This window comes from Xenopus tropicalis, chromosome 3, assembly GCF_000004195.4.
Source record: "Xenopus tropicalis strain Nigerian chromosome 3, UCB_Xtro_10.0, whole genome shotgun sequence".
NCBI lineage: Eukaryota > Metazoa > Chordata > Amphibia > Anura > Pipidae > Xenopus > Xenopus tropicalis.
Genome location: NC_030679.2, coordinates 53731763 through 53745277, shown reverse-complemented (window position 1 = coordinate 53745277; position 13515 = coordinate 53731763). Strand labels below are relative to the sequence as shown.

Below are 13515 nucleotides of genomic sequence, written 5' to 3'. Positions count from 1 at the left end.
AAATTTTTGTTTTTCCTTGAGAAGTGAAACAAGTGAAGACGTGAGAAAAACTGCTTCTGCATTTGACACAAAACTTACAGAAAAATAATATAATGAATATAGCACCTATAATGGTAAAATATATGGATATTAAATTCTATAAGTCACCAAGAAGTTCTATAATGATATATAGGCATGAGGCTGAACGCTTTTATACAAGTCATGGAACTCCAAGGCAACCTTTTATATCCTCATATTTTACAACAGGGGGTACATTATTTATTATAATACATGAGTTTTATGTAACTGATGACATCACTAAGCACGGTTTATAAGGATATAATTTACAGGATAATCATAGATCTTGTGTATTATAATAATAATTTAGAGATACAAATACCTTGCAGGGCATAAAAACTGAAATGTTACAAAAAAAGTTACATTCTTATGAGAAATTCTGGGTCTATATTAATCCAAACTATGTAAACTTACTGTTTATTGTTTTCAACACTAAAAGTGCATTTTGAAAATTTCTGTCTTTCACTTCTGGCAGCTGCAATGACATTTGGATTTCCTGTGACCTTTGCATTGATGGTAACTTGTCCAACATTTTTTCCTGCATCTACTGTTTCATGATCTGCAGAGGAGTTACCCAGCAAGGAGTGAGTTTGTTTAGAGGTGATCAGTCTTGTTGGAGGATTCTGTTTATTATCACTTAGACTACTGACAAGGTGTCTGTGTTGATTCCAATTCAAGCCTGAATCTTCTCCCTTGACAATCTCTGTGTCACCATACTCATGTGCAAACCTAAATTCATTACTAACTTGCCACAACTTCTTCAAACAATCACAATATATTTCTAACCCATTTAGAGATGAACATATTCTGTAACAGAAAAGAGATACATAGGAAAACAAGTCACAAAAATGTACTGAAACTAACAAAGGGCAAATACATATGGTAAAAATTCTCCTAGATGGTTGACAATGTTATTTGAGAACTGAAAGACTTCCTGGATCACCAGAATATAAAGAACCAAGGACACCCCATTATGGGACCTATTATACGAAACACAAAAGCTCTAAATAATTATAACAATAATAATTTTAACATTTTTGTTCCCCATTGTGACTCATTTAAAAAGAATCCTTAATTTTTTGATGATTCCCTGGATCCAATTTTTTTTCTTATTATTAAGCATGGCCATATAATTTGCAAGTCAGAATCCTGCATTCTGTTTGTAAAACCCTAAACTTTAGTACCAAGCACAAAAGCAGCAATATTATTGCTTTCTACCTGCAGTGACATCGTGTCAGCATGTTACAGTACTTTCCAAAAATGAAAAAGAACTGAAATGTGGACAATTTACAAAAACATTCATAAAATATAGGTTCCCAGGTGTTTATTTTGCAAAAACACTGTGCTACCGAGTAACACTCGCATACCATGGAATTCTGCAATGTTACTGTTCGCAGGCAAATGGGCAGCATATCCCAGCATGCTTCCAGAACCCCTATGTATATGCAATACTGCATTGCTGAGTAGTTTTCCAAAACTTTAGAAAGGCATAATTGCTTTGGTCAGATGGGCAGGCTTGTCATTTTGGAGTAAATAGATCCTACGATTAGATGTTAAGTTATGCAATACTATTGAATGGTGCATTCTTATTAGTCAGCTAGACAGAGTTGTGATTTTGGGGTAAAACTTATGGCAAATTGAAATTTAGCACCCTTTAGACCCACTAGATATATAATTTGTGTCAATTGGCTGAGTTGCAACCAATCTTTCATCTATACATAAGAAATAAAATTTGGTGCCTTGCATCACTATTTGCCCAAAGTGATTCTAATAAGTATTGACTCAGGGTGTGAATACTTAAACTACCACCAAATAAGTTTATTTTGTTTTATTAACTCTAGTGGCCCAATAATAAAATTATTTTTTATCTTGAAAGAGTATTCAAGTATTTATCTTGAAAAGTATGTTGTGTAAATCAATAAGTAAAAAAAGTTCAAATAAATGTATGTTAATTGCAGGTTCTGATTCATTATAAACTGGCAAATTCCAAAGGGGTGAATACTTATGCAAGGCACAGTACATGGTGATATATAAATAGTTACATAATGTTGTAAGGAGCATAAAGAATATATTCAGAAAATATTTTTTTAGAGACATTTTTGGAACCCCACAGGAGGCATGCAAAGGCTCCAGAAGGAAAGCATATTGTGTCTACAAAGGCTGATTCATAAAAGTTCACAGTCCAGATACAAAGGTCAGAGTTTCTGTGTTATGCACTGCTTTTGAGTGCCTATACCTTGGACTTCAGACACTTAACTGTTATGTGGCATCTGAGAGTGTGTGGATTTTGGCAAAAACAGTTAAAGTATGTGGCACCCAAGAAGTCTCTGCTACCAAACATAGGCCAAAAGTTTTTTTCAAGAACAAGGTGAATGATAAAATAAAAACAGCAGTGACCGAACAAAATGCAGACCCAAGAATAAACATAAAACCACCATGGATATGAATATTTGTAAGCATAAGGGTCACAGCTGATAATGAGAAGCACCGGTATAAACAAATAGTTTCATCTGGACTAAGTCGTTTCATTATAGTGGTTGTGAAAAGATATTGTTTTTCTGTGCAGTCTGGTCTAGTCTGCCCTTTTACCTCCTTTGTGCACATGTAATGCTATAGCCATAGCTGCAAAAACTTTCTGCAAAGCAGAAATGAATTCCTGCAGTTTGTGTTAGCTTCTTTTTGATGTTGCCAAAACAAGAAGGAAAAATCATAACACCTTCGGTGTTTATGTTTAACATATGCTGAAGTCTTGTTATATTACTGTAAACAACGAGTGATTGGTGGTGTCAAACTCAAACAAGAGAAATAGAAGTAATGAAAACGTACGAGCTGTAAATAACTTGATACGTTGTAATGAAATGGAATAAGATTTTTTATGATCCTGTTGAATATGTTATAGTTGTAACTTTCAAGTCATGATGTTGCCTGTTTGTGGCATAATAAAGTAAAATAATTCATAAAAATTAAAATTTAGTTTACAGGGGTGTGACAAACATTTATATTAGTGGTGCACAGCTATGAGAAAACATATGACCCATGTACCACCGACAAATAGACAAGCAACTAGGGATGCACCAAATCCACAATTTTGGCATTCTGCCGAACCCAGAATCTTTCATGAAAGATTCTGCCAAATTCCAAACCTAATCCACATCCTAATTTGAATATGCAAATAAGGGCATGGAAGGGTTAAAGAGAAGCATGTGGTAAAAATTTTTCAACTTCTGCGTTTATGTGACAAAAAGTCATGTGATTTTAAGGATTAGGATTCAGTTTGGCCAGGCACATGGATTTGGCCGAATCCAAATCCTGCCAAAAAAGCCCCAAACTTGGCCGAATCCTAGATTCGGTGCATCCCTTCAAGCAACAGAAACATTTATTATTTTCTACTGGTATTACTTGGCTGTGTTTATTTTTAATGTATCTCACCGTGGGTGTTACTTGGTTTAGGTACTCTGGATGTGGCTTTAGTAATGAGCAATTCATAAACCAATTTTCTATATGTCATGCACAGTTACATTAGTTTATCTATTTTTTTATTCTGGGCCATTTGACTGAATGGTACAGCCTTGTATGCATTATATTTATAAGCTCTACATTTTTTAGTTTCTGGTTATTTGGTTTTAAAATACCACATAATCATACAATTAAGAAATTCAATAGAGTTTGCTGCAAGCTGAGAATAACAAAACAGACTTTGCACAATGAATCTGTCCCAGGCCTCCCACTGTCAATCAACCCAACATTAAGCAACAAATAATTATCTTTTTTGTCAATTGAACTGTGGAGAAAATAGTACCAAGCAACTTATGGCATATCTAAACTGTTTACTGATTTGAAGTTGTGCTGTCTGCAAGTTACTTATACTGTACCATTACACAGCCCAGAAAGTCACACAGATGACAGAGAAACTCTAATGTATACAACTTTATGGGCATATTTTTTTCCATGTTTCTGGGACATTAAATAGCAACTGTATTTAGGTGTGTACAATTCCTAATTCTGACATTAGACATTTTGTTTTCAATATTGCCCTAATACTTTTGACTTACTACTAATACTTAGCAATGGAACTTATGCATTATGCACTCAGCCACAATACTTTGTTATTTAAACTTTATTCCCAATGGTTGACTTTTACATTCCAGAGAAGCCTTCCAGCCATTCTTGCTAAATGTTTTTTCCCTCTCCATATGTGCCATCTAGTGGTTTTAACCTTAACAGACATACAGATTTCTTTTCTAGTAATATTGGGAGAAAAAAATTAAATGAGAGACTGCATATTTTGTAACTGAATAAACACCACAGACAGACCACAGATAAGAATTCATACAATTCCACAACAGTGGCCCTTAAAGTTATACAGGTCTGGGACCTGTTACCCAAAATAATCAGGACCTAGGGTTTTTGGATTTGAGTGGCCATACCTTATGTCTACTTAAAAATTATTTAAACATTAAATAAACCCAATAGGGCTGTTTTAGCCCCAATAAGGGCTAATTATATTTTAGCTGAAATCAAGTACAATCTACTGTTTTATTATTACAGAGAAAATTATCTTAAAAAATGTGAAGTATTTGATTAAAATGCACTCTATGACTGACGGCCTTCTCGTAATTTGAAGCTTGCCGGATAATGGATTTTTGGATAATGGATCCCATACATGTACTCAAAAGCCTGTAGATGGTTTAATCTACCTTAAATGCAATGCCTCCATCTGCACAGAAGAATGAGGGGTACAGATTATGCCATACATGGGATACCCTCTAGGGCAAAACTGTTTAAAATGTACATCAAATTATATTAATGTTATTTCTGGGGTGAGCCAAGTTGGAGACTGGCCAGTTTCTGCCATGGCATATTACAGTCTGTTATAATGTGTATAAAAGATATTTTTGTGTTTGTTATGTTTAGCTAATCTTTGCATTGGAATATTCCTGTGACTGTAATTTAATTTGTTAAAGTTATGTTAATTCAGATATTCCCATTACATTTGCAATTCAATATTTTTGCTTTTGATGTTCAAACTGAACAGCTTTATTTCCTTTGAAAAAATTGAGTTCATTTGCATAAATGAAAAATAAGTTTCAAAACATGTATTTTGGTTAATCTAATGTAAGTGTGATTTTAAAAGACCCCTTGGGAATTAAATCTCAGAATATGCCTTGTTTATGTTTATTTTGGTACCCGTAAGGTAAAGGCACACAGGGCTGTTTTAAGTAGCCCAAAAATACAGCATTAAAGCATCTGAAACAGAACTCAATATAGCAAAGCTTAACAGTTTCCTGAAAAGGGTACGGCTTTTGTGTATGGGGAGGGAAAGGGGGACTTTTTTGGGTGCTTTTGCTTAAAGTGCCCAACCAGCTTAGCATTCCATATAACAGTTAAAGGTTTATATAAATTTACAACATTTTTTAAATCATTAATAATTAAATGTTGGAGTGATAAAGGAAACAGAATACTCACCCCTCCGAGTTTAATTTCTCCCAAAGTTTCCTGAAAGTGCTGATCTGCTCTTGGCAAAAGTTAAAGAAATTTCCTGTGTGGGATATGCAGACTTTCTCTTTCCCCTGTGTGTGTTCATCATTAAGAAATCTCAAGCCAGGTAAATGTTTTAATAATGAGCACCTGTAAAAGAAAAGCAGGTACAATTGTACTAACATCATTTTACATTATGTAAATTGCAATATAAATAAAACAAGGCAAATTATTGGTTATATTGCAGGTAGGAGAGCTACTCATTACCTACCTCCCAACATTTGAAAAGTGTAAAAAGAGACAAAAAATAAAAGGTGTGCATAACGCGGCAATTTTGTGGCCACACACATTTTTGCAACCACATCCCCTTAATACCACTACCATTTTTACAAAATTTGGCAGGTTATTTAAAGTTTGGGTTTTGGCTCTTGTTTTATGTGTTATTACAGTTTTTCTAAAAAAAAAAGGCGAATTTGCCCTTTAAGCTGCAAGTTTCAATTCCTTGTTTTCCCAAGTTTTAGGGTGCTCTGCCTAAAGGCTACTTTTTTAATTAAATTTGAAAAACACTGTATTGTTTTTAGTCAGTGCAGGAGACCAAAGGGAAATGAGGGACCTTTCAGTAAGAATCCGGGACTGCGGGTTGAGCTGTTAAAATCAGGACTGTCCCGCAACAGTTGGGAGGTATGCCATTATACAAATCACCAAAATATTGGAATACCATTGTACATAGGGTTTTTGATTTTTTTTTTTTACTGATTTGCCTTTTTACTGTAATAAGAATACACCTCCTTGTACCTAATAGGAACTATGTCTAACATTTAACCATGTTGGTGGCAAAATAATGATTTTGTGGTTATTTTAATGGTTAATTGTTTTAGTATGCTTAAAGGAGAAGGAAAGGCTACGTCTCTGGGGGGTGCCAAAATGTTAGGCAACCCCCAGTGACTTTAATTACTTACCTTTTACCCTGGGCTGGTGCGCCAGTTAGAAGAAAACCACACCAGCGCGGGGTAGCTGCAAACAAGAGTCTCCTCTTCCTTCTTCTGTCTTTGCGCTGATTGTGAATGTGCAGTCGAGTGAAAGTTGAACTTTAACAAAAAAAAGCCACTCTAATGCACATGTGTGGGAACCCGGCATTCAGAAGCCAGAAGGAAGAGGAAACACTCACTCACAGCTACCCTGGACTGGTGCTGTTTTCTTCTAACAGGAGCATCAGCCCGGGGTAAAAGGTAAGCGAATAAAGTCACTGGGGAATGTGGCACCCATTGATTTCTCCTTTAAGGATTGGTGCTTACCAAAAAAACCCTGTAAAACCCCTGTATGTTATTATTGTAAAGCACTGTGTAACATGCTTGTGCTACATGATTAACAAGGAAGAGTAAATGAACCAAGTTAGCAAGAGTTGCACTGCTTTCTAGATAGTAAAAGCTAAAATATAAATAGAACAATGAAAACAGAAGCCAACAAGCACAGCCTGTAGCACTCCTTTACAAAAAGATTTTTAGTAGTCTGAAAATGGGTCACATACAATGGACATATCACACCATGTTTTAATAACAACCACATTTTCACATACTATCACCACTCATTTATTGGATTTTGTATAATTTTTTAACCAAAGTTTGTAGTCCAGGCTAGTGAGTTGTCTCCTGTCTGCAATTAAATTTCAGCAGAGAAACTAAAGCTGGCCATACAAGATCTGCTGTTTTAGTGAGGTTACCAAATGAGCAGATCACAATGATGGCAAATGCAGGCTGAACAAGGAGTGCATGAATGAGTTGATGCCGTCCTCGCCCACGAGGATTTTGAAACCTGTCCAATCAATATATCGCCAATTTTCAGCCAGATATCATTTGGACAGTTCTGTCAGAGGGCCCAATACACAGGTCAAATTTGTTCCCCTCATGTCGTAGAAAGTAAGGATGAGCAGTTCTGACTTTCCAATTTAGATGAAATTATTTTCCCCAGTGCAAATGTTTTGCTGTGCAGTCCCAGATAATGAAAAAAAGACAAAGACTTTCTGTTGAATCAGAAGAGCAGACAAACAGGATAGGGGACATGTAATACAAAGCTATAGGTTCAAGAAATCCAATTTATATAAGCAAAAAAGAGACTATTTGCATTTGTCCATTACCTAGGTGGGAGTGAATACTGGTGTCTACCACCAATATGTAAAATTACAGCTTGTACAACAAAACAGCCAAAAAAAAAATAGCTACACATGCTTAGCCAAAGGGGATAAAACCACACAGAGGAATTAGCACAAAATAATGCTATAAAACGTGTTTCAACCAAACAATGACTAAAACCACACAATGGAATTTATCATAAATAGTAAACAGATCATGCCTGAAAAGAGGTCCATTCATGAAATCCATAATGGACAGCAAACTGACAGCCTTAAGGGGAAAGTAAAAACAAATATAAAGGGGCAGATTTACTAAAATTCTTTTTTTTTCTGAGCTTGAAAGTCGTATAAACTCGACGAAAAATATTGAGTTTCTGAAAATCTCAATTTTCTCGAGCCAAAAAACTCAAGAATTTTGTGAAATTTAAATGGCTGTTCATTTACATGAATCCTCTTTATTTTTCCCAAATAGGAATTACTCCAGGAGCAATTTAGTAGCATTGGCACTCATTCATGGAAAACAATAATGTGTTTAGCTTCCCCTTGAAAATGTGTGAAATAGTAAACAAAGATGGGATTAACTTCCCCTTGAAAGTGTGTAGCAAAAAGTACAGGCTGACAATAAATATTCCCTTTTTGTAACCATTTAGACTTAAACTCGAACATTTCTAGTATTTGAAGCTTTCCATAGGACTCAATGGTACTCGAGAGATCAAACCTGCCAAATTCTTTTTTTCCAAGTAAGCGTTAATAAATCACAAATTTTACAAGTTATTTTCTGAAATTATGGGTTTTTCAGGGAAGATTTCCAAAAAACCCCCACAAATTTTTAGAGAAACCGTAACGGAAAAATCACCCCACTGTATTAAAGCTGAAAGTCTGCACTTCACCTACATCTGAATAGTTTCATTTAAAATTAATTGTGGTAATGTACAAAACCAAATTAGAAAAACAGTTGTCTCTGTCCAAATATTTATAGACCTAACTGCATGTATGATGCTCACATTGAACATTACTATACAACCTTAACCCTTTGTTAGATATAGCTTGTTTCATTTGTTCCTTTACCTCCTCAAGGTTGTCTCCTTAATCTGTGTTTAACAAACTTTATACTGCTGGTCACCATATGTGCAGGAAACTGTCATTTTAGAAATAGCACATACTTATATCTTATATTCTATCAGGCAATGGAACAATTAAGTTTTATATGTGATTGCTTCAATGTGATCATTCATATTGTAGGAAAAAAAGTGGGATTTTATATCTAGTTTTCCTGTGAAATGTTACGATTTACAAAGTAATAAGTTATGCCGGGTCCTTAGAATGAAGGAATTTCTGTTTAACTTGTACAACTGACTAAGCAAATATATTCGGATGTAAATAGGGCATGAGCCCTATTTTTACCGCTAGATATAAAAAAAAATGTTAAATTTACCATTTTAAACTATTTCAAATGAAAAGCGTCTGCTGAGTAAAGTTTAATTTTTCATTTAAAGGAAAAAAGAAAATACAGCTCAATCCTAAAACGTAATTAATAAAATAAGTGCCAAATCAAGATGATTTATGTGGTTAGAAATGCATCTGAGAGTTAGAGGATCTCAACAGTAGTTTTTTCCAGCTGTGTCTCACATGTTGAGGGGCTAAATCAATATTTCATTTAGTGAAAACTTCCTAGTGAATTCTCCAACACTTAAGAGGCTCCATTAATCATGACTGCAATGGAACTCATTTCCCTAGGAGCACAAGAACTGATACTTGGGTTTAATTCTTGAAACATAACTTCTTAGTCCTTCAGTCTGATGGTGTTATCGCTGGCTATACATAAAAGTAGTCAGTCGACTGGAAAATGTTACAATAATGCCTTTGCTGCTATCGGGAGGTTATACAAAGTGCATTAGGACATACTACAAGAACAAAGATTTAGTAATGAATTCACCAATTGCACATTTTACAGAGCACCAAATCCTTTCAATAAATTAATCTTTTGTCTAGATCCTAATATTCCTAATACTAAAATGAACTGAACTAACCAGAGTTTAAACTTATAAAACTGACAGTATTTTATTCGTAAAGAATCCCACAGAAATCCACTGTTCTTTGTGGCATTACCAATGTCTGCATGAATTAGAGCCTTCAATATTGTAAACTTTTTGAATAAAAGACAGTAGTAATGGTATGGGACCTGTTATCCAGAATGACTGGGACCTGGGGTTTTGTGAATAAGGGGTATTTCCGTAATTTGGAACTCCATACCTTACGTCTATTAAAAAAATTTAAACAGAAAAAATAAAACATTAATCACACCCAATAGGATTGTTTTGCCTTCAATAAGGTTTAATTATAACTTAGTTAGGATCAATGTACTGTTTTATTATTACAGAGAAAAGTAATGAAGTAATGAAAATTAAATGCTCATATGGGAGATGACCTTTCCACAATTTTGAACTTTCTGGATAAAGGGCTTCCAGATAATGGATCCCATACCTATACTAGATGGGTGGCACTAGAGGACATTCAATTGGCAGGAACAACCTGCGCACCTGGCCTGTGACTTAAATAGTGCATGAGATATGTAGAATAGACAGCACAGTGCCACCAAGAGCTAAGACAATGTTGTTATCACAGTACTAACTACAAAGATCTTAAGGCTAAATAATAAATTGTTCCCATTTTAAAATATAGCATTAATAGTACATGATGCAAGAATAATGTCCCATGACATTTTCTCTGAAATTGCTTATAAAGTAGTAAGCCTAACAGAAGCAGTACAGCCTTCTGCCTAATAAAAAAAATGAGCCTTCAAGAAAGACTACACTGCCCAACATGTTTTCCCACTGGTTATTCACTCCATTGCACGTGGGAAAGCATTCTGGAGAAATCAGTTGTCCATTAGTGATGTGGGGGTCGAGATTTTCTCAACCCCGCATACGACCCTAACCCCATGGGTATCGGTCCGGCCCGCACATCACTATTGTCCATTGTAGTGAACATTTGGCAAAGGCAAGTTTGCCAGTAATCCTTTTGGGACCTATTTATCAAAATTCAAGTATACTTGAATATACTTAGGAATATTCTTCTGACCCTTAAATTGTCTGTAAGAAAACACAGATGAAAACTTTATTTATTTTACCATTTCATTAAAACATTTTTAGCCCCACTAAAAATAAATGGAATAATGTCATTTCTGTGGAAAAAAAACATGTGTAAATATTAAATTTCCTTTTTTTTTTAATAAGATTCAAGAAAAAGAGTTGCATATGTTTTGTCCCATTTTTTTTTTGTACCCACCTTTTTTTCCCCCTGAATTAGTAAATATGCTTTTATATGGACATATTTAAAAATAAGGATTAATACTGTTTTAGAATAACATTTTCCCACAATAAAAACACTAATGAGTAAGGCCGGAGGCACACAAGCACTTAGAAGACCCAGTGAGAAGTTTGCAACTTTGTGCTGTATCTAAGTGTGGATAAGCAACATGAGTCCCTGCAACATGAAAGCTGATCTGAGCAGGTAGGATGAACAGAAATCTTCTAAAAATTCACTAACATAACTAATAACTAGCATGAATTCTATTTATTATTTATACTAGTATTGGAAGGCAATTATCACAAACACTCTGACACCTTCCAAAAGCAGACTTTTTAGTGCCCACACCAGTGACATTGCTGCACCAGCAGTAGTTCAAGGGTAAAATAGGTTCTTGTCTGCATCAAAACTTCAAAAAAATGTCAATACATTTAACAAGCCCAATACTGGATTCCTAATTTAAGGAGGCCAGAGTTTTGTCGCAGAGCAACATAAAATTTTCTTTTTAGAAATTGAGTTTCTGGGTGAATTGTAACTATGCTGCCAGATTTACTGTCTTATATTAATTGCTGAAGCTCCGTTTTTTTTTTAAAAAACTGATTTAGTTTTTAAACGTTAATCAAAAAAAATGTACTGTAATACTTCTAAAGCAAAACTAATAGGCATCCACTGCTGTCAGAGAGTTGTTTAAGATGGTTGTTCCAAAGTTTAAAAAGATGCTTCGTAACAGATTATCTGAATTTAACCTTGTATAACCTTCCTTTTTATATTTGATTTTTGTGTGCTGCACGAATATGAACATTTTCTGGCTAGTCTTTCTTAGAACATTTTCTAATATTCTCCTTCTTTATAACAGATGCCTTTTCTGACCTGTACATGTTGAAGTTCTTTAATATTTTGAATGAGTTTTACTATGTAAACCAGGCATCATTTTATTAACTTTTCTCAGCCTTGACTTTAATATTTTTATCCTTTTGGATAAGTGTTCCAAATGTTCCACAGAACAGCTTATTGTAGATTATCTATAAAATGGCATTATGAACACATATCGCTAACATTTTGTGCTTCCATACATTCTTTAAATCAAAGTCCAGCCTTCCCGATTCCTCTCCTAAACATCAGCCTTCATCCACTTCCACTTAACCAGTTCCCTCACATATAGTGTGCATCTTTTTCATAAACATTATTTTCATTCTTTTAAAATGTACCAAGAAAATGTAGTGCTGAAAAGAGGATCACTTTGATAATATTTTCACTGCCTTTAGGAAGGTTTTTCATGGTCCCAGTAGTGTCCCTAATGACTCATCTCAACAGGTTGGCATCTGTGTAGGATCTGGATCTGTGGGTCAATATATCAAACTATTTAAAGTTTTTTTGAAACTTGAAAGGCCTCTCTGAGAGTCTTTAAAATGAGTTGTCTGGCTGAGATTTACTTCTGAGAATTTGGTAACCCTTTGCATCCAGGATACCTGTCTTGGAGAGAAATTGTACTCTTTCTTTTCTTGGTGTGGCACCCTCTCTTGTTAACACCACCTTGATTCTCTCTGGTTACCATTAAGCTGGTAGCTAGACAGCTTTCTTTTTAGAGGAGAAACATCAGCAAAAATATTCAGGTTTATGCTTGTACTGTGGGTCAAAGATTTATTTTATCAGTTCTTGATTTGTAAGCATGGAAAACTAGGTCTAAGGGAAACGCCTCTCCTAGCCAAGATTTCCACTCTTCATACATTGGAGGAAAACATTCCTGACTATTATTATCAGTGTGATGTACAGTTAAGATTTTGGGGGTGGCTGGCGAATTGATTGACTTAAGCATAATTGTAATTATAGTGCAATCACTATTTTTTTTTAACCAAAACCAGCACAATGCAATTTCAGGGGATGGCTGGCTTAGTTCAGTGTGTGGATATATTTCAATCTCCTTTTTCCTTTTATCTTATCTTTTTTCAATTCTAAGGGGCCTTGGATTTATGTTTTTTTAGGTAAGATAGTTCTTTCAATTGATGCAGGCAAGGTAAAGACCACAGTCTTTGGCTTCCTGTCTTCTCCCTCTTGTGGGGTCCCAGGTATTAGATAGCCAGATGATGAAATAGTAGGTTTGGAGACTTCTCCACTCTCTACAATATTCACATTTCTCAATCCTAAATTGAATGAATTGTAGGAGCAGTTTTTTAACTGGTAATCATTGATTTCTATTGAAGCACTGGCACTTTTTACATTGAATTAAGTAAATTAATTTTGATTGATTAATTAGTATTTAAGTGGGAACAAATTTTCATAAAGTTTTAGCACTAGAACTGTAATTAACATTGTATTGGCAGAAGGGCACTGCTACTATTGCAATATTCCCTTTACACATTCATCATTATTTGTTAGTTAACCACTAAGCACTTTTTGTGCTGTTGAAAAATTCACAAGGGTTAAAGGGGACTTGTCACCCTAAGAAATAATTCCAAATTCTCTTCTATCGTGTTAGTTGAGCAAAAAAACTTTACTTACACTATATAAATTACATTTACATTTTTTTCCTTTCAGTCTTGTAA

The 13515-nt window shown here is 34.7% G+C and overlaps 1 protein-coding gene across 1 annotated transcript in view; it reads right to left on the bottom strand.

Moving 5' to 3' along the window:
- The window catches only part of lrriq1 (leucine-rich repeats and IQ motif containing 1), a 92448-nt gene that overhangs the window by 38850 nt on the left and 40083 nt on the right, over positions 1 to 13515 (bottom strand). Inside the window, exons 14-15 of the mRNA XM_031898898.1 lie at positions 5524 to 5685; positions 472 to 864 (exon numbers count right to left, since the gene is read on the bottom strand). Coding sequence (XP_031754758.1) covers positions 472 to 864; positions 5524 to 5685 — 555 coding nt within the window. The remainder of the gene's footprint in view (positions 1 to 471; positions 865 to 5523; positions 5686 to 13515) is intronic.